Source organism: Lindgomyces ingoldianus (assembly GCF_010093535.1).
Source record: "Lindgomyces ingoldianus strain ATCC 200398 unplaced genomic scaffold BDR25scaffold_5, whole genome shotgun sequence".
In the NCBI taxonomy this organism is placed as follows: Eukaryota; Fungi; Ascomycota; class Dothideomycetes; order Pleosporales; family Lindgomycetaceae; genus Lindgomyces; species Lindgomyces ingoldianus.
The window spans coordinates 501532-522994 of NW_022985166.1; the positions used below are offsets into that span (position 1 = coordinate 501532).

At 48.2% G+C, this 21463-nt stretch overlaps 7 protein-coding genes across 7 annotated transcripts; 2 read left to right on the forward strand and 5 right to left on the reverse strand.

The window, feature by feature from the left end:
• The first annotated feature begins 1158 nt into the window (after nucleotides 1-1158).
• BDR25DRAFT_300968 (uncharacterized protein) lies at nucleotides 1159-2340 on the forward strand. Its single transcript, XM_033689480.1, has one exon. It carries the CDS (start codon nucleotides 1417-1419, stop codon nucleotides 2185-2187), a length of 771 nt encoding a protein of 256 aa, XP_033551969.1. The 5' UTR covers nucleotides 1159-1416; the 3' UTR covers nucleotides 2188-2340.
• A 1937-nt stretch (nucleotides 2341-4277) lies between these two features.
• BDR25DRAFT_279065 (uncharacterized protein) lies at nucleotides 4278-5448 on the reverse strand. The gene is made up of 2 exons (XM_033687728.1): nucleotides 4546-5448; nucleotides 4278-4494 (listed from the first exon to the last, which is right to left on the reverse strand). Exons 1-2 carry the CDS (start codon nucleotides 5423-5425, stop codon nucleotides 4310-4312), a joined length of 1065 nt encoding a protein of 354 aa, XP_033551970.1. The 5' UTR covers nucleotides 5426-5448; the 3' UTR covers nucleotides 4278-4309.
• A 383-nt stretch (nucleotides 5449-5831) lies between these two features.
• Nucleotides 5832-7970, reverse strand: BDR25DRAFT_381947 (FAD-linked oxidase-like protein; the record flags this gene model as incomplete). The annotated part of the gene is made up of 5 exons (XM_033697741.1): nucleotides 5832-6003; nucleotides 6061-6171; nucleotides 6255-6892; nucleotides 6975-7059; nucleotides 7156-7970. The coding sequence occupies 5 exons, from the start codon at nucleotides 7968-7970 to the stop codon at nucleotides 5832-5834; spliced, it is 1821 nt and encodes a 606-aa protein (XP_033551971.1).
• A 702-nt stretch (nucleotides 7971-8672) lies between these two features.
• BDR25DRAFT_310580 (uncharacterized protein) lies at nucleotides 8673-10856 on the reverse strand (the record flags this gene model as incomplete). Its single annotated transcript, XM_033691163.1, has 5 exons — nucleotides 8673-9314; nucleotides 9364-9465; nucleotides 9618-10176; nucleotides 10223-10475; nucleotides 10667-10856. 5 exons carry the CDS (start codon nucleotides 10854-10856, stop codon nucleotides 8673-8675), a joined length of 1746 nt encoding a protein of 581 aa, XP_033551972.1.
• Nucleotides 10857-14202: 3346 nt separating this feature from the next.
• BDR25DRAFT_322480 (ferulic acid esterase) lies at nucleotides 14203-16354 on the reverse strand (the record flags this gene model as incomplete). Its single annotated transcript, XM_033692038.1, has 3 exons — nucleotides 14203-14269; nucleotides 14382-15569; nucleotides 16032-16354. The coding sequence occupies 3 exons, from the start codon at nucleotides 16352-16354 to the stop codon at nucleotides 14203-14205; spliced, it is 1578 nt and encodes a 525-aa protein (XP_033551973.1).
• Nucleotides 16355-16545: 191 nt separating this feature from the next.
• Nucleotides 16546-18031, reverse strand: BDR25DRAFT_300970 (NAD dependent epimerase/dehydratase family protein). The gene has a single exon (XM_033689481.1). The coding sequence runs from the start codon at nucleotides 17694-17696 to the stop codon at nucleotides 16617-16619; it is 1080 nt and encodes a 359-aa protein (XP_033551974.1). The 5' UTR covers nucleotides 17697-18031; the 3' UTR covers nucleotides 16546-16616.
• A 2099-nt stretch (nucleotides 18032-20130) lies between these two features.
• BDR25DRAFT_100165 (putative chitosanase CSN1) lies at nucleotides 20131-21318 on the forward strand. The gene is made up of 2 exons (XM_033683424.1): nucleotides 20131-20829; nucleotides 20946-21318. Exons 1-2 carry the CDS (start codon nucleotides 20344-20346, stop codon nucleotides 21249-21251), a joined length of 792 nt encoding a protein of 263 aa, XP_033551975.1. The 5' UTR covers nucleotides 20131-20343; the 3' UTR covers nucleotides 21252-21318.
• Nucleotides 21319-21463: the final 145 nt, after the last annotated feature.

The window sequence follows — 21463 nt, forward strand, 5'->3', positions numbered from 1 at the left end:
AGCTTGTATCGCACTTCCGCTGCTCTGATGTCCCCAATCCTAGAGGTATTCATACTTCACACATTCGTCTAGATTGTTGAAGCAATGTGATTCCTCACCAAAGATCCCCCCATTGTATCTTGTGATTGGCACGATAAAAACATGATAGTCGATACCGAGCGGCAACATTTCCCTGGAATGCCAGATCTAATGGTTGTCGAATTTGAATTGGCGGAGTTTTGTGATGAATGTATTCAGTGGGAGACGTGGCCTTCGGGCTAAGCTATGAAGGTGAGTTTTTCTGTAGATGTACCTAGATGGCTAGTAGACTCCCAGGGACTATAAGTTAATGTTAAATTGGGCGTCGTACAGAGACGTGTACAGAGCCCTCAGAAATCTAGTTTGGTGTAATTAAACCTGACAGATATATGACGGTTCTTTCCGCTCACTCACGGGTAAATCTCAAAGGATACTCTTCAAATCTACCACTGGGGAGCACTTCTTCGCGGACTCTGACATTTGCATCATCGAGTAGTATTAAGCCCCGTTCGGAGAGACGGTCATTAAAGGCGAATAACTTAGGTGAAAGGAGACGAGACTGGTCAAATGACCCAAGGGGTTAGCATATCAACTAGAATCAAGGAGGAGCTAGTAGGGCAATCTAGAAGGAAGCCTTAAGAATGTCATCTTACAGGTCCATTAATGTAGAGAGAACAAGAATATTTGTTAGAGTGTTCCCAGCGTCAACGATTGTTAGCAATGTCAGACAATATTGTCGGGGGCAACACTATTCACGACTCCCCATCAATGTGATGTATCATGTGTCTATCTTCGTGGATATTTCAAAGATGTCCATCGGTTGTCCGGGTTTCGACGCAAATCATTGGATATGCCGCAATACTGAGGGACAACCGACCAGATGATCATAAGCGAAGGCTGCGTCACCAATTTTCTCGGCAGAGATAACGAATGGCGTGTTTGCAGTTTGCGGCTGAGATGGGGCTGTCGGCATCGGGGGCTGTGGTGGCTCCAAACATCGCTTACTGCTTACCGAGCTATCGGCGAGTCGGCGATTTTGCTTCGTCTTTGGCTCCAACACCCCGCTGTAGATCTCCATCTCGGGGCCGGAGGACGAGAGGCTGGAGTAGGCGTCCTTTCATCTGTTATTAGTCCTCCAATCCCTAATTGCGTTCGTTTTCGATAGGTTTTCTGGAACAATACACAATGCAGGTTCCCCTCTTTTCCGCGCACCACTGTACAGCCGACATAAAGTCTCGGACGCGAAAGAAACGAGGGGAAAACAGGTATAAGAATGCAGCGATGAGCTGTTCTCAAGGACATACAGCAATCAACAGCAACTCTACAAATACATTCAATAACTACTCTTTCGAAATTTAAACTCGTTTCGCTCCCCCAGAAAAGTACAGACGAATCATCATGTCTTATCAACCCACCAACCTTCCACAGTCCTCTGTGAACCACACCTGGGGCCAACTCCTGCCCTCCCTCAATGGACTATATGACGCCCAGTTGGACGAACGCTTTGACATGGAAGATCCTATCACAACCTCCATGGCACCTCAATCCGCACCAGTCGCCGTTGCTATCTTGGAGAAGCCGAAGCCCTCGAGGCCGTTAGAGAGGGCCCACCATCATGTAAAACCTAAGACGTCCAAGAAGTCCGAAAGTGAACCCCAACACCCCACTGCAATCCACTCTTGGAGTCAGCTTTCTCTGGCTAGCACCCTGTCTGAGGAAGACTTCGAGGCCCGCTTCGCTGCCGAAGAGGAAGAATTGACACGCGCTGGCATCATCAAAGAGCCAACTTCAACCGCTGACAACAACAACGCTCCCTCTCTCCCCAAAGACCAAGACCAAACTAAGAAACTTGCTTGCATTGTCAAGAATACCAGAACGCCATCTGACTGCGTCGCCGCCCAAATCGCCTGGAGTTCGTCTCGCAATGCCTCAAGCAATGATCATGATATAGCCATCGATGATCAATTCAACGATCATTTCATGAATGAAGAGCAAGAGCTCATACTAGCCAACGCAATTAAACAAGCTAGGACACCATCAGCCTCTGTCGCCGCTCAAATCTCCTGGAGCGAAGCACGGGCTCGTGCCCGTGAGGTCGAAAACATGGAACCGTTTCAAGCGAACTACTCCTGGAGCCAAGTCTTGCCTTCCTTGTCCTCTGCTGCTTGAGGCACTCTTACCTGGGTGTCTGTCGGAGCATTTTTGCCATGATTATTCGGAGGAATGGGTTAGCTATTGGCTTGTGAGCCGAACATGCTTCAAGTAGTCATTCAAGTAGTCATTCATATAGTTCGTAGTTTATCATAGCAATCTCAAATCTAGCATTATAAAACAATATCCACACGCTCTTTCTTTCTCCCCCCGAAGCAAATCTCGCACTCCTCGGTAATATCTGAAAGTCGATCTGTATAAGCACCACATGAGCCCTTGTCTAGCATGCACGCTAAGATCTAACCTGATCTTCTTATGTTCCCGGAAAATAATCATTAGCGCCTTCGACCCCGCATATCCTGACCCTGCATTGTCAGGCCGCTGACCTCAAAAACTAAACATCTAGGTCCAGCATCATATAAAAGTAGCAGTATCCTGGAGATTTTAGAAGAGAAAGGAAGGAACTGCGAACGCTAATATTTCCGGTAAGCGATATATTTACATATTTACCCAAAGTTCCAAGGTTCCGTAGGGGAGAGAAAGAAAAGAACAACTCGTGTATTGGTTGTATGGGCGCGAGGCCATCCTCCTTGACCGTTCTGCCGCGTCACCTAGTTCCAGGTGAAAAGCCTAAATGAAGAGCTGTGAGGGTGCGGAAATTACCAAGTTTAGGTTAACATACGATTAGATTCTCTCCAGTTCAATTTTGATCCGCCGAAGGGTGCGCCTTACTTTTTGGAAATGAAATATCTGAAACAGTATTATGAGAACTGTATAAATGGGTATCAGCTAGTAGGTCTTTTGCTTCCCCTTCCTAATGAAATGGCACACCGTAGGCTGGCGGCGACGAGAGACGAGAATCTCTGGAAGTCGACCACCGTGGAATCAGCGATATAGGATGATGCGCGACGGTTACGAGCTGTTTCACTTACCAAATATGGCGTAAAAGAGAGACTAGAAGCTCGACGTACCATCTTTTGTACTGAGACTACTGGTAGGGTATCAACGATGCCAGAACATGCTAATCGAGTGAGTGCAAGTGGAAAATTGAATGTTACACTGGGGCGACTAACGGCCAACAGAGCTTGTCTAAAGGCGGGGTTTTGCATGCAGCGGACGAAATTTCGGCACATTAGTAGAAGAAGGGTGTCGTGATTCGCGCCACTAATACGGGTAAGCTCATAGTGCCGTCTTACAGTTATATGTATTAACAGAATACAGCACACGACGTCGGAGAAGATACGACGAATGTAGGTATAGATGTTACCATGATGCAGGGGATAAAACCAGTGAGTTGGGAAGAAACTTATTTGCATGTACACCCACTGACATCAGCAGTTGTGATATCTACCAGATTCCTTCCTCTTCACTGTAGGCTGACCTAGTTGTCGTGAGAATTAACATTAATTTATTGATTAGAAACGCCAATAGCGATTTAGATTTCTACCCCTTAGAAGCCGGTGTCATCGAGGTAGACTATCACTTCTGCTCGAGCCCCATCGCTATCGACTGGCTAGTTGCCAAAATGAGCTCATACTAGCTTAGGTTAACTCGGACATTGTCAAACTCAAGGCGATAGAAAGTGCCGGGTTTAAAGTCGATCACGAAGCCGATCTGATGCACTGCATCTTTGAGAGGCTTGGAGGACATGATCTTGATGTTAGTGCGGCAAATGGATTGTAGAAGGAAAGGTAAGTTCATGTCCTGATTGTGAATACATGCCGATAGACTTGTAGATCAAAGTCAAATCTAGCTCAAAACAATGTTTGTACACCTCCAAAGGACTCAAACTCAAAGATGAAACACAGTTCGAAGTCGATATTATTACCTTTGCAATTGGGTAAGAAGGTAATATGAGGCTGAGAGTAGGTCGAACTGTGGATACTAAGTCGCAGAGAAATTGCATGATTGCTGGCAGCTTGGTGAAGGGAGTCAGTCTTGGAAGCCTATTAGATATGAGTTTTTCTAACCAATCCCGCTTGGCGCTTGTTCTAGTGCTTCTAGATCCAAACATATAGTCCTGCCCTGATGATATTGCGCCCACGCTGTTCCATGCGAGGTTTGTTGCGCTGCAGATTAACACAGAGGTTGAGGGTAAGCTTGTTGGTCATAAGTGAATTGAATTGTTAATTTATCCGTTTCATGACGGCGCTTTTACAACCTTTCTTCCCGTGACTTCATATCTCTGCAACTCCTGGATGATTTTTGGCGAGTCTGAGAATTCGAAAACCTCAATTTTCGGTGTAATCTTCCCTTCTAGTGCATACTGAAGTAGCTCATCCATCTGAGCGCTGTTGCCGGTTGATGAACCTTTAATGATGAGACCTAATGAAATCACCCTGTGGACTCTGATAAAGGGCTGACTAGGAGACGAACCTCGATTCGCAATCTGGATAGGTGACATAGGAAACATGAAGGCATCTGGCGGCAGACCAACGCATACAAACACGCCATTGTTCCTCACTAGATTTGGTGCTTGTTCGTAGGCTTTTTCGGAGCCGGCTACACAGATAACTGCGTGAGCACCCTCGCCATCTGTCAGCCCCTTGACTGTCTTCAAGACGTCTTCTTTTGCGTAGTCGACGAATGCAGTCGCCCCCATCTCTTTACATAGCTGGGCCTTGTCCGCGCCACTGTCGATTGCGATGACTTTGTATCCTTTGGTCTTGGCAGCGATCTGGACTCCAATATGTCCGAGTCCGCCACCAGCGCCAACAATAGCGACCCACTCGCCTGGCTTAACCTCCGGGGAGCACTTGGAGACAGCGCCAGCCAGACTCAGACCAGCACATAGGAGCGGTGCTGCTACTTCGCTCGCCAAGCCATCCGGGATTAATGATACGAAGTCGGCGTGGGCAACAACGTACTGCTGCAAGGTGCCTCTGACACTTCTCCCAGTATTCAGTTGATTTGGACAGTTATTGGTGTTCCCAACAACACATGCAGCACACTTGTTACACGCACTCCACAACCACTTGATACCAACTCTTTTCCCCATTAGTGAGTCAGACGCGCCAGGACCAAGCTTGACTACAGTACCAACCCCCTCATGGCCAGGAATGTCAGTGTAGACGCCCATACCCTCTACATTGCGGCAATCCGAATGGCAAATGCCAGAGCATTCCAGCTTCACGAGGATTTCGTTGTGCGCCGGCTGTTGGACCTCAACTCCATCCCGGATCACCAGCTTTCCATTTGGGCCGGGGTCCTCGATCCAGGCGACTGTCTGGGTGGGAGGTATTTCAAGAGATGACATGCTGATATGTGAATTGAGTGAGGGCCTTTGATGGATGAGAACTTGGGGTTGTGAGATGTAAGAAGTAAACGGAGCTCGGACTGCCCCGCATGACCCCACACGCCTGACGTGACCAAGCAAGAGTCCAGCCCGAACGTGTCCGTCTATTTTCGTTCATCCTGCTCTTCTTCAGTTTCATGGGATAGTGAGAACGGCTACGTTCTCTTGTCTTTGTTTACGATAACATATCACGGGATCTGTGGGTATTCGGCTCTTAGCTTGTAGGAACCGCTTGTTTTTCATGTGTCATTTACGTTCATATCGGTTTAACCAATTATGACATGCATGAGAGGTTCTATCCCGGCTTACTCATCTCTATTCATCAATACATTTCCTACCCAACATTCTCATCATTCCAGCCACTTTCTCAAATCTTTGCTTCACCTGGGCTAGGTGCTACACCATTCCCCTCACTACTCCCAGCCCCTGTTTGCATCATCTCCCATCCTCTTCCACGATACCTCTTTGGCCAAATACCACACCGACCAGGGGCTAGAATCCCGTTCGGGTCGAGGGCGTCTTTGAGCTTCTCGTTGAGTCTAGTCAAAATATAGTTAGTTCATAGTTGTGTCTACATGTAGGCGGGGTCGACCGACTTCATGAGTGCGTTGTCGTTCCAGGAATATGTCGATGCGACTTGATCCATGAGCGCAAGGTGGGTGCGATATTCACCATAGCCGAGGGCCGCAGCGTCATCGATCATGTCTCTGTTGTCGAGTCAACATTTATCACTACCTCCCTTTCATATACCTTCTAATCTTCGTCTCCGATAACGTAAAAACTGACATACCTCAAACACTTCTCTGCCCTCTTTTTCATCCCTTCGTCCTTCCCATCAAACACGATTTCCACAATCAAATGCATCTCCCTTAGCCCCACACAAAACGCAGGCATCAAATCAATCCCAGCCTCCGCATGTCTATTCTTCGCCAACTCATACAACTTACTAGCATCGGTTCCACGGATCGGTGAAACAGGACTAAAAGCAATATGACATCCATTTGGCACCCAATTCGTCCAAAGCAACTCCTCTAGATCCGGTTCTCCGGCGGCGATTTTATCGCGCGACCAGAAATATTCATCTGTAGGGAGTGTCGATGGATCAATCTTGCGACACCCAGGGATCTTGTGGAACTCGGCGTCGATGATATCGGTTTTATACTTCCTGATATGTGGAGGGCCGTACGTCATTCCGTAGTATACCCAGGTGCAGTCTCCGGTCGGGGTCTTTTTGAGCTCTTCGTGGATGATGGATTCGGGAATTGGGCCGCTGCCCGAGTAGTACGTTGTTCGCGGGAGACCTTTTACAGAGATAGTTTGAAGACCATGGCGCAATTGCGCGACGTTCTCGAGGATGTTCGATATTCGAAGTGGACGGATTATTTCGATGAGTGGGGCAAGGTCGGATTCATTTTGGAAGGTGTACATCTACCCGTCCAATTAGATTCCATACTGAATCGACGGGGAGGCGGAAGAACAAGGAAACCTGGAGATGAAAATAGCGACATACAAAAGATTCATACCCTCCGGGATTAGGCATAAGCGTCATCCCCATTTTCGTCACAATACCGAAGTTAGACTGGGAGAATATCCCACTGGTCTCCGAGTCAGCCTTTCACGATCTAACTCAGACGTTGCATTCGACCATCATCTTAAACCAGACCCGAAGGAGAGAAAACCCGGGCACATACTCACTAACCGGCCCAAACCCATACGGAAAACTCTGCCACGTATTATTCCCCGGAAGGGCCCCCATCCCTGTCCTCACTACCTCCCCTTGTGGCAACACAACTTCAAGTCCCGCATGCATCGCCCAATGATCTCCATACGGCGTATATCCAACACCTCTATCCAACGTATTCCCGACCACACTCCCACCACCCAAATCTGGACAATCAATCCACAATTTATCTCCTAGTCCTCTGCGCTGGATCTCCTCATACAGAGCGTAAAAAGTAACACCGGGCTCCACAAGACATGTGAAATCCTCGGCATTGATGTCGAGGATCTTATTCATCCTGCGTCCAAGATCTATGGTCACTGAGCCGCGGACTCGGGGCGCAGATCCGCCGTAGCCGAGATTTCGGCCTAAGGATATTGGGGAAATGGGAATCAGGTGTTGGTTTGCCCATTGGGTAATCGTTTGGACTTCCGAAACGCTCCCCGGATATACCACGGCTGATGCAACGAATTCTTCGGAGCTTAGGATCGGCATCATATCATGTGTATTCGGGTGTTCCATGTACCAGCCATTCTTGAGCTCACCGTCATTGATTTCAACATTTTCGCCTCCTAGGATGGCGCGGAGGGAGGATATGGCGGAGAGGAATGCGGGTTTTGATATTCCTTGCGGAAGAGCGAGACCGCGTGTCCGTGGAATGGTATCGGGGGTAGTTTTGCCGGCATAGATGAGGGACTTGGCTTTTGTAGCTTTAGGGAGGAGACGAGAGGGTATACCGGAGTGGGAGGCGGATAGGGTGGGTGTGGGAGGGAGAGATGAGGACATGGTGGGTTTGGAAAGCATTGAAGTGGAAGGTAGAAATCGGCGATTGTAGGAGAGTTAGTAGAAGGGTAGGGGCTTACAGCTCTTTAGATGTTTATACGGAATGTTCTGACGATCGGAACGATTCCGCCTCATGCGACGGCAAGTCTGAAAGGTTGTGGGGCCTGTGCAGATGTTCGGGCCTTGTCCGGTGTAACCTAGTCCTGTTTGGAAGTTAGGATGAAGCTGTAAGGCAGAAGAAAAAGAGAATAGCAATTGTACAGAGGAAGGGAAATTCGAGAAATACCTTTGTAAAGTTTCTTCGTCAATATAATCAAACGAAAACATCTTACGCATGGGCCTTTCTCCAGCAGCTTCATCCCTGTCGATGCGGGGTATCGAAGCATACCCCAACCTTAGTCACGATGCCCCATGAATCTGTATCTTGATCTTGTGGGGCATGGAAAGCATGGGGATGTTTGGTAGAACGTTGAAAGCAAGGATTCCAGTACCCCAAATCGAAGAAGAAACGAATCCGCACATTGTTCATATAGTCGCTACATTTGCCATTCTACTTATTTGCGTGCTACCAAAGTCACGTTGTTCAGAGACCGAAATTTCCTCCCAGAGAGCACCTACCATTATCACAAGCAACCTGACTCCTACCGTTTCATCGAAATTCCATCCATGCTATTGAGCACTAAAGCCGTTGCGATTCGCAGAGTGTTACAAAACGGCAAACACTGCAGTAAACGTGCACAGTCCCAAGATGGCAAATTGGCTGTAGAGGTTGAGGAAACCAGGGAGCTCACTCGAAGGAGTGTATAGCCGGCTCGCGGCGTTCTTTGTGATGCTTGCTAGCGCTGCTGTAGCAACGGTTAGGCCTGTTGATTTTCCACCGGTCTGAAACGCGAGGCATTGCGTCGCCAGAGGAGCAGCAGTGCTCCAGAGCTGAAAATCGTAAGCATGATCGGGAAGAAGCTTGAGCTCTGCCTCAAACTCGAAGCCGACACCCAGACCCATGTTCGATTCAATATGAGTGAGATTCTTGAAAGCGTTTTTAAACTTAGTGTCTGTTTTACCCTGGCCAGATTTGCAGTCTGCATCGAATTGATCGGTGGCGAGTTGGGTGATTGTGGTGTTGATAAATGGCAAGTCCACATATGGACCACCAAGTAACTTGATGTCACCTCCCAGAAAGCTAACGCCAAGAGGTATGAATTGGCGAAGTCCAGCCTGCATGCTGAGCTGAATGTCGGATGCGTTCGTATTAAATGGAAGAGCAGTCACAGTTGTCTTATCAAAGCCTGTTATCCCACTTTTGTTGAATTGTCCAAGATCGAGACGGATAGTGGAGTGGTCGGGAACCTAGTTAATACTTAGAGAGGGGTGACTTGTAGAATGGAAGTGTACAAACCTTGACATCGAATCCGAAGAACAGCTCAATTCCCCCAGAGACAGTGACTTCGAAGATTAACTGTGGCGTATATAAGACGCCGGCTGCTCCAAATCCTGGAATCTGAATATGTGTAAGTGCTTAAGTTGTTGTCTTAAAAGTGGAGGAATAGGAGTTTTAATGTCTGCCAATATTTCTAGGAGCTGGAACAAGGGCAGGCAAGGGACGAAGTTCGGCAAATGGGATGAGGAAGAGATAAGATGGCTCTCGCTTACCTTGAATCCGAGCACAGGAAGTTGGAAGAGATCATAGGCAAACTCTAAGGATGCAGAAGGGCTAGCTTTCAAGCCAATAGAGGCTTCAAACCCATTTAGTTCGAGCTGAAAGAATCCACTCTTTATGAAGTCCATTTCTTCGTTCGCGTTAATCGCTTGCTCCGTCAACTCACTCAGGTTTGCTATGTCGAATTCCCCTTGTGTAAGGATCAACTTCCCGGTAGTCGTGCATTTATCGCAGCCGACCGTGATTGGTAAAGAGGGACCGATGCTGACGCCCTCCGGCCACTGGAATGTGGTATCTTTTGCTTCGAATGCCAGGTCGAATGTCACTGACTCAGCCGTTGGGGTTGCAGAGGGTATGATACTGGCCGCAAGGGATTGCACTTGACTTGGTTTTGTTTGGCGTCGAAGCAAACGGTCGTGTCTCTGTATCATGTGTGGATCAGGCGAGTGGCCAAACTCAATCTTCATAGACTTGAAGGATTTCTGCCAAGTTGTCGTTTCCACGCTCAGAATAATTCGATCGCGGTCGTCTTCAGACTTAAACCCCAAGACCCTTTTGAGATTAGTGACGCTCAGTTATATTGGAAGGGTTGAGTTACCGGAAGGCACTATGTGCTCCGACCTCGCTACAAGTAGAATGGGATGTGACAATCAAGCCATCTTCTAAGCTCTCACAGGTGATCTTAGCCTTCTCGAAGGATGCGCTCTCACGGAACTCGAGAGTCATGGTCGACTCCGAACATTCTACAAGGCCAAGAAGATGATCGATGTCCTCAAGCAACACTGTCTCGTGATCGGTTTTGAGATTTACTCGAGATGCAAAGACCGTATCATCGGCTTGGTAGCCATTTTCTAAAACTTGAGAGTTAGCAGGGTATACAGCAATAGGCTCGATACATAGCCGAGTATATGAAAACCCGAGCTCATGAAACTCGAACGTTGCAATATTCTGTCCCAGAGCCCCGTGGGCGACCAATGAGTAAACCAGGAGAAAGAGATAGGGGAAGTAGAAAGAGGGAAAGGAGGGTTAGGGGAATGTATACCTTCCGCGTAGGTCAGCGTGATCGAGCGCGTTGTACGAATCTCGTTGGATCTCTGGAGGAGGTCTACGTGCCTCCTAGCAACCTTCAGATGACGATACTGCATCAGCTCTGTAGGGAAAGTGCCAGCACTAGATGCCAGCGATGCACCTAGGAGGTTAGAAAGAAACAAAAATATGAGGGGTATCGGCATGATGATAACGCTTTGGTAGGTGGAACGGCACAGCAATTCAATAGAGCGATGAGAAGAGAGTTAGGCCCAGTGAAAAGTTGTTGAAAGTGTCGAAATTGGAGAGGTGATAGCTATGCAATATATGACTGAGCTTAACTCAGTTGTCAACCCCAGGGTAGCAGTCGGGGGCGAGAAGCGGCTAAGTAGTTCTTGATATGTTTTGATGCCTGAAATCAGTGTGCTGCGAGTATTCTCCTTGCATTGAACGGGACCAAAATAAATCCACCTGACCCCGGACGGATTGACATCCATGTTACCGAAGAAAAATCCCTAGATAGTGTTGTTACCGTGCAACCACCCAGATATGGTGAGTGATAAAGCATGAAGACCCTGCAGATCCAATGAGTGGATGAAGGCCTTGGAGAAGTAGGCTCTCCCACTAAACAGGTATTATCGCCGTCAAAATCAGGCGTGAAGTATCCATCTAGAACCTGCAGATACGAGACATGGTCTTGGGGGCGGATTCTCTGCAGAGTGGTGGGTCCGGTCGTGGCCGCGGGAAACGAGGAGGCTGAAAGACGAAAGGGGCGACTTTTGGAGGTGGTGAAGAGACCTTCCGAAATCATGCAGCAAGCCACCACCGTTCCACGTCCTCTAAAGGATGTGAAACGCTAGTGCAAAGGGAAGGTTCGCTAAGATTCGATGTCAGTTGGGGGTCAGGCACCCAGGCTGTGTAGCGTTGCGAAACTACCTCTACCCTCAGCGCCGTCACAAACCTGGACTGTTTGAAGACTACCCCCTATGTTTAAATCATAAGATTAGGATCGAAATCTCGGTTTCAATTACCCATAGACCTCTTTTAAAGTTATTTCCACCGATGGAGAAGACCCAGTCTGAATAATGGCTTGCAGGATGAGGCGATTAGGCGCTAAGGCGCTGGCACACGTTTTCTGGTATTGCTAGTGTCATGCCTCGAGTACGATATCTCTCGGTCGTCTGCATGGGGCGTTGATTAATGGGATGGTGATTCGTACAAAAATAATTACCGCATTTAGATTCGAATATGTAAATCTAGGATTAGTTAGGATTTTTAGTGGGGCCGGTGAATACATTGAAACTCAAGTTAGAGTCCTTACTGACGCCAAGACCTTTATGAATCCCTCATATTTTTCAGAAAAGGTGGGATATCTCCGTCAGAGGTTCTATGCCCCGAGCTGAGCAGATCGATTTACGCCACGTGGGAAGCGGGGAAGGTCCAGGATCGGAGAACCTCGTATTTCTCGGACGCGGAACACATCCGAGACAAGCTGGACGGCAGCATAACACGACGAGTTAAGGAGCCGTAATCTATCAACGGAGAGCACTCTCGAACGCTGATCAAATAGCTGCTACCGAGTACGTTTCTCTAGTCTTAGCACCGCGTGATACACTGTAAACATCGAACACTTGAACCTAGCTGACAGAGTAGGTATGGATATTCTAGTCCTGTTATCAAATAGTAAGCTTCTCTGCTTGAAAACAGAGTACTACGTGGTTCACTCATACTAACAAGCTGCGCCTCATGGAGGACTGACGGCGTGGCGCTCATATGCATGACACGCTGTAAACTCGAACCCCAGTATTGCCAGATCTGGTCATTAAATGAGAAACCTCGCAAGATGATCTGAGGTGATAAACTTGCAGATATCTTGGATAATGGGCTGCATTTGTTGAAGAGACGGTCCGGTGGCTGAGAGGCGGCCGGTCAGTCGGGTATCTGAAGGCTCGGTGGCATCGGCGGTGTGGGGTCACGTATTCAAAGCTGTCTTACGAAATCATTTGCTGGGATTCAGGCAATCGAGTGAAGGAGGAGAACTGATAAACTGAGATAAAAGCCAAGTGAGAACTTGCAGATGAGAAATTGCGCACGGTCCATTTCATGCTACGCCAAATATAGCTAGTCGCTGTCTGCAAAATCTTAGCCTTCGGTTTCACCAACAAATTGTCCTCACCGTATCTTCATACATCTAGCCAAAAATTCAGTGCCAGTCGACACTTGTAATTTCATTTTTTTCCTTACACATAAATCGACACCGCCGAATCTGTTTAAAAAAAAAAGCTCGGCCATCCCATGTGATGTTTTCTCTCACTATCTTAGAGGATCCCATATTAAACAATCTACACACCTAGATTCCTACCCTTTTTTTTTTGGTTTCATTGGCGAAGGATCGAATTTCTCGCTGAAGTCGCCACTAAATAGGGGATCACAGGCACGCACTAGAACGAATATGCCAGAGACACTAATGTTTTCCTAACAGCCATCTGCGGCCGTGTTTTGAGAGAGTAAGGGTGATCATATACTGGCACAGCGGCAATCATTTCATCAGTTACTTCGGAAATATATCAGTCAGAGGCATCCTGGCCAGTCCCTCCGGCTCCAGAGGAATCAGCACTCTGTGGCCGTTCTGGGCTTGGTGATTCACCGGCTGGATGCAACTTTGGCCCTTGCCGTTGGATGTCAGACTCGCAAGTCCCGGCAATGGCCTCACGAAGGTTTTTGAATCCGACCAGTGCCTAGGAGGCTTTAGAAGGAAGATCCCAACTATTGTATTGAGATCAGCTAGATCCCTGGATCTGTTCGAGAGCGGAAATTTAAAGTCTTGGTTGATTTTCTCCTAAAACTAGACTAAATATTACGAGTACGAAGCACTGATGATAAGATCAAAAGCGACGCCCTTGACCGCGCTATGGCAAGTCTGGAAGAAGCTAACGTAGATTGTGGACCCCGAAAAAAGGATAGTATTTGGGTTCGAGCAACTTCGAGGCAAAAAATGGCAGATGGTAACGGTAGAAGTGGTGCACGTCATGTTGAAGAATACTTTGCATAGCTGTCTCATCGTGTCTAATCTGAACATGGTGTCCAATACCCAGACTTCAATCGTAGAATTGATCTCGCTACATTGAAGAATTTCCTGGAATGTCTCTGTTTCACAGAGCGTTTCTGAGGGCGATATGTGAGGTTAAGCCATCCCGCAATTGCCGTTCACTGCCGACGTTTTTGTCGACGCTTAGCTGCTCTGCAGCTACGATATGAAACCGGGTCTTGGCATTTCAACAGACACCATGCCATGTCATTCTACCCTAGATTCCTGCATTAGTGTGAACATCTAATAATACTCATTCACTAGCTTCTGGGGTCTACGGCTTCAATCCCCGCCAGAAGCGCCTAACAATCCAAATGTAATTAGTTAGAGGCGCTGACAGTTGGCAGTGTTGGGAAGAGTAGCCGGTACTAGGGGACTGTTGCTTCTTAGTGCCAAGTTTAATCTATCACCAGGATGCAAGAGAGCAGGTTTAGAGTAGTATGCGGGAGTAAATTAGTATGGTCCTATCTGCACACCCAACTGTCAACGAACGAGCTATTCCCACCTACATACGTACTCCGCGTGGGATACCTGCGATTGTTAGAATTATATGATTTTCACCAATGAAAGAATGAAGCTTAAAACTCGCCTGCAGTGCTGTCTCTCAAACATCACCCCAGAAGTCGCAGTGTCATTCACAAACTTCGTCCCCACCACGACCTCAGGCTTCCTGCCCTTCTCCACCCATTCTACGATCGCCGCCAAAACATTTCTTTTTGAATCGTACCCGACAGCCCCTGAAGTTGATTGCCCAATCATCCAAGCCCCAGGCCCACCACTGCAATGAAACATCCCCGGAATCCTGAAGAATCTCAGAAATGTATCCATCTCCGTCGAAGTCACGGCCATTGATCTCGAGAGGTGGTTATAAAACCTCTCCGTGTTGAAACCAGTGATCTGGTTATCCGCTCCACCATGGTAAAGAAGCAGCTTCCCCCCATTGTCTTTAAAATTGGTGAGGGAATCTGGCCAGGACCTCACATTTGCAGGATTCAACTCCTCCGCGACTTCTGCGTCATGAATGGTCCAAGACGCAGGGTCCCACTCCGGATTTCTGTACACAGCGTATCTAAACCAGTCTTCTGAATATGAAAACGGGCTTCCAGCGAGTAAGCGCTGGATTGCCTGGACTTCGGCGCCAGGCTGCAAACTCGGATATATGAGTTCGCCTTTCTCGCCGTAGAGCGGACTGTACACTTTCCGTACGATGTCGACCTGTTTGGCGCTCAAGCAATTGCTTGATTGATTAGTGTTGCAAAGTAAAGCTTCCGGTCTAAAGACTGCTGCGCAGAGCGACGCATCCGCTAGTATTCCGTCTTTCACGCCATCGATCTCATCGCATTGGCGAAGTATTTCAGTGTGGATTAATCTGGTCCAAGTTTCCGGCTTAATGAAATCAGTTGAATTCTTGGACCCGGCGATGGTGTAGAAAGACGCCCGCCAGGCTGACATATAGTTGAAATTAATTCCGGGTGCGCCCGCTACAATACCATTGTAATCCTCCGGGAACAAGGACGCGGCTTGGATAGCTTGACGGCCGCCGCCTGAGCACCCGATGTAGTATGCTTTATCATGCGGTTTTTTGTAGAATGCTTGCGTTAGGATTTTGCCAGCGACGGCGGTCGTGTGTAGGCTCCTCCAGCTGAAATCCGTTACGATGTTTAGGTTGTTCAAAAAGGCTTTCCCGCCGGTACCGTTATGTCCATTATTTGAGCCTGTCGTTGCAAAACCATGACTTAGGCCGTATGCGATGTCTTCGTACTTAATGCAGCCATCGATTCCACCGTTGCCGGTACCGAGGAACCGGCCCGTCCAATCGGCAGGTGCAGGGCTTCCAACGGGCCGTACTACGGTCCGTACAAAGTGAGCCGTAACGGTCACGTGTTCAGTACGAACGTACCGAGTTCGTGAGCCGTACCGTACGATTAATGATGCCCTAGGTACGGTACGTAGTACGGATGTCTCAAAAATGCCTATTACAGACTATTTTCTATTCCAGAGTTATCTATCCACGCCTCTTGCCGCCTTACAGGCCTCATCTAGTCCTATCTGCTCTTGTTACTAGGGAGAACTAGTTATTTTATAGTTAATTAGACCTTAATCTTGCGTCTCTAGAGACCCATAGTCTTAGCTGTTTCAACTAGAGTACGGCGTACTTTAATCGAATCGTACTACTCGTACAGATCACGTGAGCCGTAACAGTTACGATACGTACACCTACCTCTCCTCCTCCCTGTCGTACGAACGTACACAAAATCTCACCCGTACAGGCCTCAAAATCGCCCAATCGTACAGTACTACGCCTCGTTGGAAGCCCTGGGCAGGTGTAGGAAGGAATATTTCAAAGATGATGCTCGAGTTAAATGTTGGAATTGTAAGAGCTATGCGGCAAGACTCGTTTGTTATAAGTTGTTTAGGTCGGGCGCAGGATTCGTCATTTCCAGGAAAAGTGAGGGTTGTATTGGCAGGAACATGTTCTAAGATGCGAAGAGTGCTGTTTGTAATTAATGACACAGGGTTGAAATCGAGGCAGGCAGACTGGAAGTCCGTAGAAACTGCGAGAGTGAATGTGAAGATGGGGAAGATTGCAGAAAGAGTTGTTCGATTAGAAAACATCTTGGACGGGATGGAGAGGAAGAATGAAGCAAAATGAGACGTAGGGACATCTCGGAAAAATACCCAAGTCATAACCCGCGGTAAAGTGGGGAAAAATAAAGCTCGATCGATGCACGGCGATATAGACTCTTTTTGTAAGGGATCGATACCTGGCCTGGAAATTGTATTATTACCATGGAAGTTACTGTACCCCGCATTCCCACAAAACGCATCACGTGATGTCCGCATATCATCGAGCTTCTCCAGGTCGCCATCGCCACTTTTACGTCTTTTCCTCCAGCGACTTTCGAAGTCGGTCTGCAGCTGTCTCAGGTAAATCCATATTCTCAGACTTCAGAATGAATGGTACCCATTTCGTGATGGCTTCTTCAAGAGTTGAAAAACCACCAGGCTTCCCCAGTCTTTTGAGTAGTTCAGTACCACGGCTGTTATCAACGGTTCCTTGGTCGGATGGCGGTTCATCGATATCCTTCAAGAAAGCCCGATCTGGCACTAACTTGCGAAACAAGTCCAGGATCTCATTGTAATTGAAACGCCCCCCAAATGCTAGCACCCTCTCATTCTGGACGTCCGGCTGAGTTAGGGCAGCAATATGCAAGAGCGCTGTATCCTCCACATCAACGTACCACTCAGGAGGAATCATGAAAGCTGGCATGGTGTTTCCTTCCCATATCATCTTGAGCAAGCTCGAGGAGCTAGGGAAACCCGTGTTTTCTAAAGACACCATGGTGCCAAAGTTGACATTCGGCACAACAGAGTTGAAGGTGAAGTGCGGCTTGTTCTTCTCTACCCACTCGAAGCTATTCTTCTCAGAGGCCGTCTTTGCGCATTCGTAGTTGACTAGCATGCGAGTCATGCTCTTGTCGTCCTTATCCTCCCACGTCCATGCTGCATTCAGGCAGCCTTCATTGTAGGTTTCCGGTGTGATAGAGTACGGTTTTCCAGGTTCGAGGTGGATACAAGCTGCTTGCGAAGACGTATATACGACTGATTTGACGCTTGGTTCTTTGGCCGCAGCCTCGAGAACGTTGATGGCGCCCTTGATAACTGGTGGGATGAAAGCGTCAGGATCTGGGTTGAAAGCCACGCTAGATGCAACGTTTGCGATTCCATCGACGCCCTTTACGGCCTCATCAAGCGCACCGTCAGCGCTTAATTCAGGCACTTCGACAAGGGTAAAGTTGGACCCATAGTGGTCGAGCATCCAGTTATTCTTTTCGATGGAGCGAACCGTACCGCGGACCTTAAAGCCAGCATCGAGGAGTTTCTGAATAGTTACACCAGCAACATATCCGTTGGCGCCAGTAACGAGGACGAGACCGCCTGCTGGAACGATAGGCATCGTGGTTGTTTTCTTAGAGCCAAATCTGAACAATGAAGTTTCAGAGGATATTGTTATGAGTGGTAAATGTTGATAGAGAAAACAGAGGTTCGCTTTAGGTTTGAATAAAAATTTATAGATGAACCACATAACACCTCGCAAATGATTCCTGAATTGTATTCCGTATAAAACCGTCCGTAGGAGCAGCGACGCAGGGATAGCACGGTTAGCCTGACATCAGCCATTCACGGAGAGCTAACCTATGGTCAGATGTAGAGGCATCTGAAATAACGGTAGCCTTCTCTAAACGGTCTTAAGGGACGAAAGTGTTCCTAGCGCGGATAGCCAAGTTGTAGCGCGCCTGGCCCGCCATTGGAGAGGTTTGTAGAATAGCATGGCAGTGTTTGGTGTGGGCTACCCACATTCCGGGCCAAAATGCCCTAACTCCGCAGAAGCCGGCGCCGAGATTGTACCGCCGGATTATTTTTTGAGGAAGTTGGCGGATCAATGTTACCCCAGACTTTCGCCCTGGCAAGACCTTAGCCAAGTTAGCTTTAGCGACAAGCTGAGGGTTTCGGAGGGATTAGAAGTGTGGACGAAACGTTGCGCCGGCTGACTTGGAGATGGCCCGATCATGTGGCAAGGGTGGTGGGGTGGAATTCTACTGCCGGGCGACTTCCCTATGTATAAGCCAGAAAGTCGCACCTTGCAGGTGAGCTTCCGCTCCGCTTCACCAGCACGACCATTTCAAGGATACCCGTAGCAGCCCTGTCAAGACGGCAACCAAAAACCTCCCACCGCACCAGCAGCATAAGCAAGAGGCGGCTGCATTGGGGTTGCAGGCGGAAAGCTCTTCTCCCCCCGAGTCCCCCAGTTGCCGGCACCTGATGAAGACTGATTCATCCTTGGCCCACTTTTGGAAGGACGAGTACACGCTAGACAGTCACCACGATACCACACTCCATTTATCAGCCGATAAAGCAACTAGCTTATCGTGAGTTCTGCTGTTCCATTGAGCGAATCCAAAATAGCGGTCTGAAAAGTTCATATCTGTTAAATTGAACCTGGACTTGCTCCCCGCCCTTTAGGAAACCCATGCGACAGAGAGGGGTGGCCATTTTGAGGATACGGAGAACCCCATCTATGTTAACTAAGAGGGGTCTAACTTAGTGTCTCTACTGAGTGGGCCTCCGACGGAACTCCTGTCGACCGTCCGTCCTTTGCCGCCTTCGAACATCCGTTCTGTAAACAACACGATCGCTGCTTCTAGTTCGTGGGATGGTATAAGATTGCCAGATTACACGTGCTTGAACCCCATTTACCCATGCTTGTTAGTATGTTAGTGTAGAAATGAGGGTGACGAGACAAGTTTGGGCGGATCAAAACCCGTGGAGGAGCGCAAAGAGCTGGGAGGAGAGAATGGGCTGCAAATGGGTTGTGCTCAAGGTAGAGGTCCATAAAGAGGCTACGAAGAACTGTGAGCTTAAGATCGAGAGAATTGAGGAGGGGAAGCCAGAGCCGGGTAGTGATATCAGCGTCGACGACATGTTGACCCTGCTAGGCTGAAGGATGGAAAAAAGCAGGGGAATACGGGAAGGGGAGGGTGAGGCTGCTCTATTTTTATTATTTTTTGACCCGAAGGGAACTGATGCCAGCGAAATGAGAACAGATACAAAGGGTGAATGAGCCAACAAGTCAACCACAGCAGCACCTACTCTTACTCAGGTAATTATCCGAAGGTCCCTCATTGTGGATGTCAATGGTATGTAGAGGTCCACCTGAACCGTCATTTTACAAATATGACTGAACTCACAAATCCTAGATCTTCTCAAAGTCATACCCAAACCTAAAAATTCTAGGAAAGGAAGGGTTTTACGGAGGTATTTCGCCTGAAACCATTCTTCACATGATGCTCAGTTGTGGTGGTGCTTCGCCGGATGCTGACTGAGCCATGCGATGGGTTTCCCGTCATGCCACCTTAAGCTTATAATATCAGGAACACGATGCACGATTAGCAAACTCCCTCTTTTGCAAATGTTCCGTCATCTGTTCATTTTCCGTCGCGTTTCAAATTGTGGTTCACGGGATCAAGCCTCGAGTAGCATGCCGCCCAACCTTGTAAAAACTGGATCCGTCAGACACTCCTTAAAAATACCCCACCTGCGATCACTGTCCAACTTAATCTCCTTCTATTCAAGCAGACCACCTCGATCGGCTTCCCCAAGTTCTGTGGAGGCTTAGCTGCTCTTTGTCCTGCTGAGTGGGCGATCAGCCGCTCCCGCAGTGTGTCTTGGTAGGCTGGCGCAACTCGAGCTGACAAGGCTGGCCCCAACAACTTCTCCGTGCGATGTTTCAACACCTCTTTGTCAGCCAATACGATGCAAGGAACGGACATTCGGACTCGATGCACGGCCTGCACTGTTCGATCCCGTTATGCCTCGTGCGACGTTCTAAATTCAGGGTCTTTGCTGGATTTAGACACAAATAACGAGAGCATATGATGAATCCGCACAGCACAGGGCTGATAATTGTGAGATATAAGGCGGGGTGGTAAGCCTCTTCATAATGCGATCGAGTTTTCATCACTCTTCGAATATCTCTTTATACATTTAAGAATTCAGATTCCTCATCTTCACTGACCATATCCTCTCATTCTTACCATTTCAAAATGCTCTACTCATCGCAACTCATCCTTCTGGCTACCACTCTTGGGCTCTCCGCAGCACGTGAAATCCCCTCCAACGTTCAAGCGTTCTTCGACGCGAATATCAACGTAAAATGTCCCAATGCGCTTAGCATCCCATATAACTCCGGCCAAGGAGAATCCGACACCGTTTACTGCAAAGATGATGCAAGTGGAGCCATCTATCTGAAGGATACTGGAAACGGATATGCGGACATGGACATCGATTGCGATGGCGTAAATGCTAGCGAGGGCGCATGCTCCAACGATCCGACAGGCCAGAGCATGACTGCTTTCCAAGACGACGTGCAGAAGTTTGGTATCGATGATCTGGATGCTCATATTCACACTTATGTCGTTCTTGGGAATGATAACTCAGCGTCGGAAGGGAATGGCGGCGAGAAGTTTAATCCTACCGATGCAGGGATCCAGCCCCTTTCCGTGGTAGCAGTTGTTTGTGGGGGAAACATGGTACGTTAGTTTTCGTTTGTATCGTGTTCATCTTTTGCTTCCCTTTCTCTTCTTCGCTCTAATCTTGAATGACTGCCGCTGTATCAAATATAGGCCCCCATGCTAACGCAACCTAGTTTTATGGCGTCTGGGGCGACGTGAATGGCGGTATCTCAACAGGGGAATCCTCCCTGGCCCTCGGCCAACTCTGCTTCCCAGATGGCGGCATCACCGGCGACAATGGTCACTCTGAGCACGATGTCTTATACATTGCATTCGAGGGAGCTGAAGCTGTTCCCGGAGCTTCCGCGAATTGGAAGGCGAACGATAGCGCGGAGTTTGAGGAGAGCTTGGCGACTTTGGGTGATCAGTTGGTTGCGAAGTTGGGTGGTGGTGAGGGAGCAAAGTTTAAGAGGAGTCGGATCATGAGGGGGAAACTTTGAGGGTGAAGTGTGGTTCACTAAGCCAAGAATGTGCAGTTCTATTCTTGGTTGTACTCACAATCAGCGGATGGTATTGTCGTAAAGATGCGAGGCCTTGTACCTAGGGGAGTTTGTAGAGCGCTGGTGGATTTCAATTACACATACATGGCTAGGTCAAAATGTCTATCTTTTGTCCTTTCATATCTCTCAAAATTATTTAAATTGTCTATCGT

Coding starts and splice junctions, on each gene's coding strand:
- BDR25DRAFT_300968 (XM_033689480.1), top strand. CDS start 1,417: ATGTCTTATCAACCCACCAACCTTCCACAGTCCTCTGTGAACCACACC.
- BDR25DRAFT_279065 (XM_033687728.1), bottom strand. CDS start 5,425: ATGTCATCTCTTGAAATACCTCCCACCCAGACAGTCGCCTGGATCGAG. Junction 4,495..4,545: donor TATCCAGATTGCGAATCGAG/GTTCGTCTCCTA, acceptor TGATTTCATTAG/GTCTCATCATTAAAGGTTCA.
- BDR25DRAFT_300970 (XM_033689481.1), bottom strand. CDS start 17,696: ATGCCTATCGTTCCAGCAGGCGGTCTCGTCCTCGTTACTGGCGCCAAC.
- BDR25DRAFT_100165 (XM_033683424.1), top strand. CDS start 20,344: ATGCTCTACTCATCGCAACTCATCCTTCTGGCTACCACTCTTGGGCTC. Junction 20,830..20,945: donor TTGTTTGTGGGGGAAACATG/GTACGTTAGTTT, acceptor AACGCAACCTAG/TTTTATGGCGTCTGGGGCGA.